We start from the raw sequence: 12,315 nt of genomic DNA on the forward strand, positions 1-12,315 counted from the left end.
TTTTATCAATTAATTATATTTCATCCAAAAGTCGTTGAGGATTATTTTTAAAAACAATTTTATAAATTGTAGAAAAGTTTTAAAAACGTACAATTCATTTTTGACAATTATTTTCAAAAACAATTTTTTAAGTAAGTTATTTTATCTTTGTTTTATTTTATTTTTAAGTTGAGTTGCAGAAATTCAATTATTTTCATGGAAATAATAACATCATGTGCGGGAATTCAAATAGTTTCTAAAATTTTAAAGAAAATTCTTCAAAAGAATGATCAATTATTATTGTTGAATAAATATTAAAATTGGACGCAGAATTTCAATTGTTCTCAAAAATTTTAATAAAATTTCTCGAAATAATTTAATTATTTACAAAAAAAAATTCAATTGTTTTCTACAATTTTAATAAAATACAGGGTGGCCACATGTCAGTAAAGTCAGTAAAGTCAGGGAAATGTCAGGAAAAATTTTTTTGTCAGGGCAATTAAAGAAATTAAGACGGTTATGCAATACATTTTTGCTCTAAACAAACAAATTTTTTGTCAGGGAAATTCGTTGTTATGTCAGTAAAATGTCAGGGAAATTGATAAAGTCAATCTTGCGGCCACCCTGAAAATATGTCGAATTAATTCAATAATTTACAAAAAAAAAATTCTGTGGAAGAATTCAATTATTTTCATAAATAATAGATTTTTTCGCAGAAATTCAATTATTTTCATAAATAGTAAAAATTTTTCCAATTTATTGCTGAAATTTTAATAAAATTCTTTTGAAAAATTCAATTACATTCGTAAATAATAAAATTCTTTGCTGAAATTCAATTATTCAATTATTTTCTAAACTTTTAATCAAATTTCGTAGAAATAAAAATAACTTTTTTTTGCAGAAATTCAATTATTTTAATGAATAATAAAATTTTTTGCTGAAATTCAATTTTTTTCTAAAATTTCAATCCCATTCTTAACAAGAATTCAATTATTTTCATAAGTAATAGATTTTTTCGATGAAATTCAATTATTTTCTGAAAATTTTAAATTCTTTGCAGAAATTAAATTATTTTTTAGTATTTTAATCAAATTTTTGCATGAATTTAATTATTTTCTAAAAGTTTAATTATATTCTTGAAAAGAATTAAATACAAAAAATTCTTCTTTGAAATAAAAATAATTTGCAAAAATTAAAATAAAATTAATTTTAGGAATGCAATTATTTTAATGATTAATAAAATTTTCAGGAAATTCAATTATTTTCTAAAATTTTTATCAAATTCTTTGCAAGAATTCAATTATTTCCATAAATAAATAAATAAATTCTTTGCAGGATTTAATACTTTCTATACAATTTTAATAAAATCTCTATAGAAAGAATTGAATTTTTTTTCAAATTTAAATTGAATTCTTCCAAAGAATTCATTTGCTTTTAAAAAAATTTGTTTATAAGAATCTAAATAGTGGAAACCTGGAATTGTCATGAAATTTTTTTTCAGTCATGGAAAACCTGGAATTGTCAGGGAATTTTATAAAGCCTGATACTAAAAACTCAATTTTTTTGTATTTGAGTCGTAAAAATTTCAAGTTTTCAAGTTGACATTATACAACTTTTTGATTTTAAATTTAGTGCTTACAATTGAAATCAATATGGCATTTCTAAATTTTAGTTTCTTTTAGTCAATATCTTCCTTTAAATAATTTTAAAATTAATACATTTTAGAAACCCAAAAATTTTATGAAACTGAAGTTACCAACTTTTATGCAATGAAAATTTTTTCTTTTGCTAATTGTTTTTTTATGTAAGAAGCCCTTTAAAAAATTGCAAGTGCATCCATATTAAGAAATAAACAATTAGCAATAGAAAAAAATTGCTTCTGAAGCGAGGAAATAATAATTTAGTTGAAATTTCGGGATATTTGGAAAATCCACGACAAAAATAATTAAAAATCACTGATTTCCTTGTCATAGATCATCTTACAATTTTTTTAAATGACTTCTCACATTAAAATAAATAATTAGTAAAAGAAAAAATTGCTTATGAACTGAGGAAATAATAATTTTGTTGAGATATATGGTTTTTTGGAAAATCCGTGTAAAAAATAAAAATTACTGATTTCCCTGACTTCGATCTTTTGAAATTTTTTAAAGGGGTTCTAACATTAAAATAAATAATTATCAAAAGAAAAAATTGTCATTGGATAAACGTAGGTAACTTCAGTTTCATAAAATGTTATTAAAATGTTTAAAATACTTGTTTAATTGTGAAAAATTCTGAACTAAACTAAGTTTTTAAATTTAAAGAGATTTGCTCCTCACCTTTCTTCGGAGCGTATCTTAAATAATAATCTCACAAATTTTAACTTAAATTTTTGTTATTAATACAATTAAAAATTAATAACTTATTTTATTAACAATTTACTTGAAGGATTTTATATTTTTTGTCGTAATTAGTTAAAAACATACCAAAACAATTTTATTTTTGGGTCTGGAATTTTTTAAAAAATGGTCTGAAAAACCTGGAAAAGTCATGGAATTTTAAAATTGATGTTTTGTGGCAACCCTGAAAATTTTTCACCAAAATTCAATTATTTTCAAGAATTTATTTATTTTTTTAAATTTTAATCAAACCAAGTATTTGCAGGAATTTAATTATTTTCTAAATTTTTAATCAAATTCTTCACAAGAATTCAATCATTTTCATAAATAATAAAAATTTTGTCAGGAATTCAATTATTTTCTAATATTTTCTATCAAATTCTTTTAAAAAATTCAATTATATTCATAGATAATAAAATTCTTAGCAGGAATTCAATTATTTTTGTATATAATACATTCTTCGCAGAAATTCAATTATTTTCGAATTTGATCAATAAAATTCTTTGCTGGATTTCAATTATTTTTATAAATACCTAATAAAATTCTTCTTGGAAATTCAATTATTTTGAAAAATTAAAATAAAATTCTTGTAAAGAATTCAATTATTTTCACAAATAATAAAAATCTTTGCAGGATTTCAATAATTTTCGTAAATAATTAAATTTTTCGTAGGTTTTTTTATTATTTTCTTATAAATAACCAAATTTTCCTCAGAATTTCAATTATTTTAACAAATAGTATAATTTTTTGAAGGAATTAAATTTTTTTTATAATTAATAAAAATTCTTCGAAACAAGTCAATCCTTTAAAAAAATTTGATTAAATTTTTAGCAGCTGCGAAAATAACCATTTTTCAATATAATTTAACTTAAAAATTAAAATTTCTAGTTAAATACAAAAAATTATTGAAATTAATTGTCAAAAAACGAATGGTACGTATATATTGAAAATCATTTCTACAAATTATACGATTTTTAAAAAAATTTGCCGCTACTATTTTGGGTGAAATATTCTGCATTGATCATTAATTTTTCTTTTATTGAATCAGAATTTGATTTCTTAATTTCTAAACAATGAGTAAAACTACTCTTTTTAATTTGATTGTTTTCTCTTGTGAAAATTTTTTTAACCTGTCTATTAAAAAAAAAGAAACGATATCGATGGAATATTCCGTTTTTACTTTCTCTTTTTGAAAACAAAAAATTTTCGCGAAATATTGGCATAATATTCCTGAATAAATTTTAATTATTGGAAAATTCTGCCAAAAATACAATAGATGGAATATTCTATCAAATTTATTATGCCATCGGCGTTAATTGTTAAAACTGATGAGCTATTAATAAGTTATTAATTATGAATTCGTTAAATATTTTTTATAAGAATCTTTGATCTCTACTAAGCCATTTGGCAAAAAAAACAAAAGAAAAAAAAATCTTTACAATGTAATTTATGTGTAAGAATTAATTCATTTTTGATATTTAGAAAACTTTGTATTTATTTCAAATGTTATTGAGAAAAATAACAAAATGTCAATATTTCATTATTGATTATTAATTTAGTAATTTAAAATTATTAAATAATTGATCAAATATTTGGGTGATTCCATTCGAAAGTTCATCTTGAGAAGTAAAGTTTTTTTGTATTCTCTCCCAATTATCATTGATAAATTTCAGGCTTCGTACTCGATAATAAACTTTAGAAAAGTAACAAAAAGTATCTTTAAGACTGAAAAAAAAGTTGCTATCGAAAAATTAAATTTGACAACTCAATGTTTTCATGATTTCTAAATTCAATTACATTCAAAAATCAAAATATTTTTTTCAAATAAATATTCAAATACCTACCTATACCTATTTATTTTTCCAAGGAATTAAAATATTTAATATCATTTCAATGGAAAGCTTTTGTAATATTTAACTATTTCTAAAAATGAAAACTTTAATTCTTCCGAAATCCAATCATTTCTTTCGTTGAAATTTTTAAATAAAATTATTTAAAACTTTAGTAATTTTATTTTGCAATAAAAATTTTAATATTGTTTCAGTTTAAAAATTAAAATTTTTAAAGATTTCAATTTAAAAATCTTTTGAAATTTAATTATTTCTAAAAATTCACACTATAGATAAGTTACTTTTCTTACTGTTACTAATAACTACAGGCTTTACTACAGGCTTCTAATATTAAATAATTATCTAAACTTTTAACTGAAATTTAATTTTAAATCAATTCTTTTTAGGAAGCTCTACGAGAATTCATTTATTTAAATACAATTAAATAAATAATTTATTGAATAATTAAATATTTCTTAAAATTGAATTCTTAAAAAAAATTTTATAAAAATTTTTTTAAATAATTAAATTGTTACGAAAAATTTCATTAAAATTTTTAAAAAGTAGCTTGAAAACTAAAAAATTTAGTTCAAAAGTAGCTGAAAAAATATTCTAAAAACCAAATTTTTCCAGAATTTTAAAATTAAATTATTCACAATTTCAATAAACTTTGTTAAGTTGTAAATATTTAAAACCTTATTGTTATTTATTTCTCCATAGAAATTAAAATTTCAAACAATTTCAAGTTGTAACATATTTTGAAACTTACTTTGTTATAAATAAATATTTAAATCTTATTGTTATTTATACTTTTCCATAGAAATTAAAATTTTAAACAATTTCAAATTGTAACGTTTCGAAACTTAATTTGTTATAAATAAATATATTTATAAAAATTACTATTACAATTCTTCCAAAAATTCAAATATTTTCTGAAATTTTTAAATAAAATTATTCAAAACTTTAAATTTTGACAAAAATAATATAAATTAATAATTTTTTGCAAATACATATTTAAATAATATTAAAGTTCTACAGCAGTAACAATTTTTAAATATTTAAATTTAAAAATCATTTGAAATTTAATTATTTCTAAAAATTCCTACTATAACGCTTCCAATATTCAACTTATTATCTAAAATTTTAATTGAAATTAATTTATATATCAATTTTTCTTAGAAAATTCTACGAGAATTCAATTATTTTAAAACAAAAGTAAATAATAAATAGAATAATTGATTACTTCTTAAAATTGAATTCTCAAAAAGAATTTTATCAAATTTTTAAAAATAATTCATTTCTTTCGAAGAATTTTAATAAAATTTTAAAGTAATAATTTTATTTTTCAAGAAATACCTTTAAAATTGTATTAAAAATAATTTTAATCCTGAAAAGAATTTTTTTTATTTTGAAATTAATTAAATTCTTGCAACGAATTTTTATTACTTTTAGGAAAAAAATTTAATATTTTTGAAAATAATTGAATTCCAGTGAAGAATTTGATTAAAATTCTAGAAAGTAATTGAGGCAACTGCCAGTCAGTGAGCAGTGAGCACCTCTGGGCCACTCACTGCTACCCGACTGGTATTAGCGCGTCCCTTCGAGCGTCGGGCGAGTTATTGGATCCAAGGCCTCAATTGAATTCTTGTAAATAATTGTATTATAAAAATAATTGAATTTTTGCTACAATTTTTATTATTCATTAAAATAATTGAATTTTCGAGAACAAATTTTTTCTTTATGAAAATATTTCAATAGTTTCAAAGAATTTTTTTATTTTTGAAATTAATTCATTGTTCCGACGAATTTTTTTTATTTATGGAAATAATTGAATTCTTGCAACAAATTTTATGAAAATTATTGTAATTAATTGAATTTCTGAGAAAAAATTTATTCTTCCTGAAAATAATTGAATTCCAGTGAGAAAATGTATTCAAATTTTTGAAAGTAATTGAATTCTCGCAAATAATTTTATTGCTTATATAAAATTAATTAAATTTTTGACACAATTTTTAATATTCATTAAATTAATTGAATTTTTGACACAATTTTTAATATTTATTAAATTAATTGAATTTTTTTCTTTATGAAAATAATAGAATTCTTTTCAAGAGTTTTAATCAAATTTTTAAGAATAATTGCATTTTTCGAGAAATTTATTTAAAATTGTATTAAAAATAATTGAATTCTTGCAACGAATTTTATTAAAATTTTTAAAAATATTTCAATTTCTCAGAAGAATTTTATTATTTATAAAAATAATTGAATTCTTGCGAAGAAACTTGATTCAATTTTTTTTTATATAATTGAATTCCTGTGAAGAATTTTATAAAAATTGTTTTTTAAATAATTAAATATCTGTGAGAATTTTTATTTTATAAAAGTAATTTAATGTTGGCAAAAGAATTTTATAAATTTTTTTTTTATAATTGATTTCTTTTGGGAAATTTTTTATTTAAATAGAAAATAATTGAATTTCGAAAAATTTTTGAAAAGAATTGAATCATTTGAAAGAATTTTATTTAAATTTGTTGAATTGGTTCTAAAAATTTGATTACAATTTTTTAAAGTAATTTTTAATTCCAACTGTTAGCGAATTTCAAGTAGTGGAAATTTAAAAAAAAATGAAAAAAGTATCTTTACTTTTAGTGTCACAAATTTAAAAAAAAGTATCCAAATTCATAAATAGGTTTTAGTAGATAAGTACGAAGACTGAAATTTGTGTAAAAATGTTTTTTTTAATACTTTCTTCACTATTTTGTTATTTGTAACCAGAGTTTACATATTTATGGATTTACATTATTTTTATTCAAATTTTTAGTCTTTTGTTTTTAGTCAAAAGTTACTACTTCGTGGAGAATCATCCTATTGTAAAAAGAGATAAGAGAAAAATTGACATTTTTTTATTATATATATTATATAAACATTCTACGAGTATATTCTCCTATTCAGGAGGTATGCAAAAAAAAGAACTACTTTCTCTTCAAAATTCTTCCCAAATGTTCAATAATACGTTTCAGAGAAATGTTCTAGACCTTAAGTTATCAGATAAATAAAAATTGGATTCATGTAGAGTCATATTACTGCAATATAACAGAAAATATACGAAATGCGTATAATATAAAAATACTTTTATTTAAATTACCTTTTCTTTCCTAATTTTTCTTAAAATTCTTGTTAAATTTCTTGTCTTAAAGTTTAAATCCAAGGCCTCTTCCTTATTAGATAATCTTAATTAATAATTATAATAATGGTATTAATTATAATAATTGTTAAAAATAATACTTCTATTTATTGATATTTTCAAATTCCATTATTCTTTTAAAAGAATTTATTTCCTGAAAAAGAAATGACAAAAAAATTTAAAATATTGGTGATGGAAAATATTTTCAAAAATAATAAATTATACAAAAGGAACTTACCGATAAAATTTCCTTAGAATAAAGTTCGTTGGAATGTTTAAAAAATTTCTCAATTTCCATTTCCAATGTTGTTATTTCACGATCTGTGGTATTTTTCTTTGTTGAGATGTCACAAAAGTCTTCCTGATCAACGGCAATTTCCATTTCTGTTTCCTTTATATTTCTGTTAAAAAAAAATTCGTAATATTTAATATTTGAAATATACGTATTTTAATATTAATTAATGTAATTAATAATTATTTATTAGTTAAATTCACTTACTTCAATAATTCAGTAGTTTGATTATGTAGAGGCAATAATCGATTTTTGATTTGTTTTTTTATTTTATTTACATTAACATCATTGCATTGATTATGCTCAATATCGTGATTTTTTTCTAACTTTAAAATAGTTTCCTGAGTACTTTCCTTTTCTTTTTTAATTGTATCCAATTTAGAGATAAAATTTCTGCAAAAAAAAGTAATATTAATATAATAGAAAATAGTATTTGTAAGAGAAAATTATATAGAAAAAATATTGAAAAATAATTTTCTAACTTTGAATTAAATAATCTTTTTCTTTATTACTCAACGTACTTAATGTCTGTAACTATTTTCAATATTTGAGATGCTTTATCAGTTTCCTTCGTAACAAGTGAATGTGTCAATTCTCTTTGTTCAGCTAAATTCTTTTTCTCCATAAGTGATTCAAATTTGAGTTCTTTTTCTTGTATTTTCTGATGTTTCTCTCTTTCAAGTTCTTCCAATTGTGCGTCCAATTTGTCGGGAGATTCGACAACTTGTTGTCTTAATTCACTAGTTATGTTGTTGATCTAATGCGAAAAAAAATATTTAAATTCTTTATATTGCATTAAAAAAAATGAATAATTATTTTGTGATTTTTTAAATAATTTACCCTGTTTGCTTCAGTTTTTTTCGAGTTGTAAATTTCAATATTTTTCGCTTTCTTCTTTTCAAGACTGCTTATTATCAATTTTTTCTCGTCTATTTTATTCTTTTTGACTTTTAGTTTTTGAGCTAGTTCTTCAATTTCCTGCTTTAGCTGGAATAAAAAAATTTCATTTTACTGATTCAGGGTTGCCACAAAATTTCAATTTAGCTTTTCCCTGATTTCCAGACAAAATTTTGACTTTTTTTCTGAATCTAAAAACTATTAGATAATTAAAAAAAGATTCTATTACTTTCATTTACGAATTTCTGTAATTGTCAAACTATTCGACAAAAAACAATAACTTCATTTTTAAATTAAATATTTAATCATTATTATTTTTCCATAGAAATAAAAATTTCACAAAATTTCAAAACTCAAAATTTTTTAAAATTCAACAACTTATAAGAAAAATATTACTATAAAACATGAATGGAATTTTTAATTAAAATTCTTCTTTAAATTAATTGGTTTTAATAATTTTTGAAAATGTTCTTTGAGAATTTTCAAATCCATTTGTTTACATTTTTAATTTTGTCGAAATTTTAATTATTTGGAAATTCTTCAGTTAAATATACATTAGAAAATAAAAACTTGAAATAATTTTTAAAAAAATTCAATTAAACTTTTTCAAAAAAATTTATTCTACAGAAATGTTAGTTTAAACTAAGAAAAATTATAATTTTCAAAGATTTTTTCAAAATTCAAATATTTTCTAGAATTTTTAAATAAAATTATTCAAAACTTTAATTTTTTAAGAAAATAATATAAAATAATAATTTTTTTGAATATTCAAATATTATTGAAGTTATACAGCAGTTACAATTATTAAATATTTAAATTTAAAAATCATTTGAAATTCAATTATTTCTAAAAATTCCTACTAGAACGCATTTAATATTCAATTATTATCTAAATTTCGAACTAAAATTCATTTTTAAATCAATTTTTATTAGAAAACTCTACGAGAATCCATTTACTTAAATACAAAAATTAATAAATTATTGAATAATTGATTATTTCTTGAAATTGAATTCTCAAAAAGAATTTTATCAAATTTTTTGAAAATAATTAATTTCTTTCGAACAATTTTAATAAAATCTTTAAATAAAAATTTCATTTTTTAAGGAATTCATTTAAAATTGTATTAAAAATAATTTTAATCCTGAGAAAAATTTTTTTATTTTGAAAATAATTAAATTTTTGCAACAAATTTTATTGCTTTTGGGAAAAAATTTAATATTTTTGAAAATAATTGAATTCCAGTGAAGAATTTGATTAAAATTTTAGAAAGTAATTGAATTCTCGTAAATAATTTTATTGCTTATATAAAAATATATGAATTTTTGAGAAGAATTTTTTTCTTTATGAAAATAATTCAATTGTTTCGAAGAATTTAAATAATTGAATTAAATTGATATAATTGATTTAAATAATTGAATTTCTGTGAAATTTTTATTATTTATGAAAATAATTGAATGTGTGGGTAAAATTTTTTTTTAATAATTGAATTCTTTTTGTAAATTTTATTAAAATAGTTGATATTGAAAATCATTGAATTGCGAACCATTTGTTGAAAATAATTGAATTTTGACCAAGATTTTTGCTCTTTATAAAATTAATTGAATTCTTGACGGGAATTTTTTTAAAAAAATTTTAATTAATTGAATTTTTGAGAAGAATTTTTTTCTTTATGAAAATAATTCAATTATTTCAAAGAATTTTTTTGAAAAATTTTATTAAAATAGTAGATATTGAAAATTATTGAATTCAGTGAATTTTTTGAAAATAATTGAAATTTTGCCAAGAATTTTATTAAAATTTTTCAAAAATAATTTAATTTCGGTGAAGAATTTTATTATTTTTATAAATAGGTAATTGAAATTTAAAAAAAAATTTGAAAATATTTCAATTTTTGCGAAGAATTTTATTACTTTTGAAAATAATTGAATTTCTGCAATAATTTGTAACTTCTCCAAAATTAAATGTTTTATTTAGAGTTTTTGACTAAAATTCTTCTATAAATCCATTATTTTGAATAATTAAATTAATAAATATTTAAAACTTTAACTGGTTTCAGAAGAATTTAACTTATTAAAATTTTTCAAAAATCTAAGTTCTTATTGCCAGAAATTCTAAACATTTAATTTTTTCCAGTACTATTAATAAAAATCCCTGACTTTTCCCTGAATTCCTGATCTGTGGCAACTCTGTGATTAAAATTAAACCTAATGTTCACAAGGGACAAAATAACATTCTTAACATTAATATTAATTTTATTCTTTTCATTATTACCAATTATTATTATTTTTACTATTTTTATTTTCATATTTTAATTATGAATATATATTATTATGATTATTTTGATATATTTATCAATATTGCGTTTGACTTTAATTATGTAATTGTAAAAATTACCTGTTCATTAACAACTAACTGAATTTCTCGATAGTTTTTACTAGAAGCAATTTTTTCCTCTGCGTCCTTTGTCTTTGCAATGTAATCATTAATTTTATTTCGTTTCTCTTCTATTTCATTCACTTGATCTTGCAGTTCGCTGACTTTATTTCGAAAGTATATGATGAAATTGGCTAAAAATTTGCCCACTTTTATGGCTCTTTTAGGAGCTGAAAAAAGATTATTTATTTTTTTCATCAACAAGTAGGAGGCGATTTTTGTTTTACAATAATATAGAATGAATAAAAAAACCAATTACTTGGACTCGCAATATCAAGAACGTGTAAATCTTTAAAGAATAATTTCTCAGAAATTCCACTTATTCCAGCATACATATTTATTATCTTTATAAATTCCTCGTATAATTCTCGATCATCCGATAGTATAGCGTCATACTGCTCCAATGTTGGCTGTTCAATAAATATTTTATTTTTAATAAATATTAATTTTTTAACTCGTTTTTTTCATAAATTAAACCAATTTTTTCTCTTTCTCTCATAGTTTTTTTTTGTTTTTTACTAATTATACAATTTAGAGACCAAGAGGTAAGGAAACATTCTTATTCTTTTATTCTTCAAATAAAATTAAATACACAAACATAACCTCGAAATGTCAAAAAAATAAAAAAATTTTATTTTTATTCCTTAGGCTGCGTCTACAACAGAAAAAAATAATGTGTAATTTGTAGTGTAATGTGTATTGTTTTTGGCATTGACAACTGTCAGGGGCAATTACACTATATATTACACAATTTTCTACACATTATTTTTTCTGTTGTAGACGCAGCCTTACGGGAATTTTTTTATTTACGGAAAATTATAATTATGTACAAACGTCATTACATTGTTGCTATTCTTGAAAAGAAATTGTGAAAATTAAAAAATAAATATTGAAAGTACGAAAACAAAATAACCGAACTTAGGTCTTTTGTTACAAAAATATATTAATAAAAATTCGAAATTCAAAAACAAAACAATGGTTTGTAGGTGTACGTACCTGTTTAATTGCGCTACCATCTATATGAAATGTATTGAAGAATATTGTAATCAAATTTATCACAAATTCTTTGGTAGGTTTTGTAATGTCAGCTTGAGTAACGGGAAGTCGAGCTTCATTGAAGAGAATAAGATCATTTTCTTCCATTTTAATTGTTCAATTATTAAAATTTCTCTTCTTCAGGTGTATATTTTTATATTAAAATGTCTATTTTAAATGTTTGTGATGTTTATAAACAAAAGTTCCACTTCCACTAAAGTTCGTTGGTCTTTAAATTTAAATTACACCATAAACAATAGAAAAATACGTGAGTGACAACTTGCT

General features: G+C 20.3%; 1 protein-coding gene across 1 annotated transcript; it reads right to left on the reverse strand.

Moving 5' to 3' along the window:
- Positions 1 to 7,303: 7,303 nt before the first annotated feature.
- LOC122511183 (cytadherence high molecular weight protein 2-like) lies at positions 7,304 to 12,277 on the reverse strand. The gene is made up of 8 exons (XM_043626291.1): positions 11,992 to 12,277; positions 11,255 to 11,405; positions 10,957 to 11,165; positions 8,506 to 8,652; positions 8,187 to 8,422; positions 7,873 to 8,058; positions 7,612 to 7,774; positions 7,304 to 7,527 (listed from the first exon to the last, which is right to left on the reverse strand). The coding sequence occupies exons 1-8, from the start codon at positions 12,136 to 12,138 to the stop codon at positions 7,477 to 7,479; spliced, it is 1,290 nt and encodes a 429-aa protein (XP_043482226.1). The 5' UTR covers positions 12,139 to 12,277; the 3' UTR covers positions 7,304 to 7,476.
- Positions 12,278 to 12,315: the final 38 nt, after the last annotated feature.

Source organism: Leptopilina heterotoma, unplaced genomic scaffold, assembly GCF_015476425.1.
Source record: "Leptopilina heterotoma isolate Lh14 unplaced genomic scaffold, ASM1547642v1 Lhet_121, whole genome shotgun sequence".
Lineage (NCBI taxonomy): Eukaryota > Metazoa > Arthropoda > Insecta > Hymenoptera > Figitidae > Leptopilina > Leptopilina heterotoma.

Excerpts from the sequence above, each read along its gene's own strand:
- LOC122511183 (XM_043626291.1), bottom strand. The coding sequence starts at position 12,138 with ATGGAAGAAAATGATCTTATTCTCTTCAATGAAGCTCGACTTCCCGTT. Across the intron at positions 8,653-10,956 it reads AGTTAGTTGTTAATGAACAG|CTAAAGCAGGAAATTGAAGA; the intron begins GTAATTTTTACA and ends TTTTTATTCCAG. Across the intron at positions 8,423-8,505 it reads AAAAAACTGAAGCAAACAGG|ATCAACAACATAACTAGTGA; the intron begins GTAAATTATTTA and ends TTTTCGCATTAG.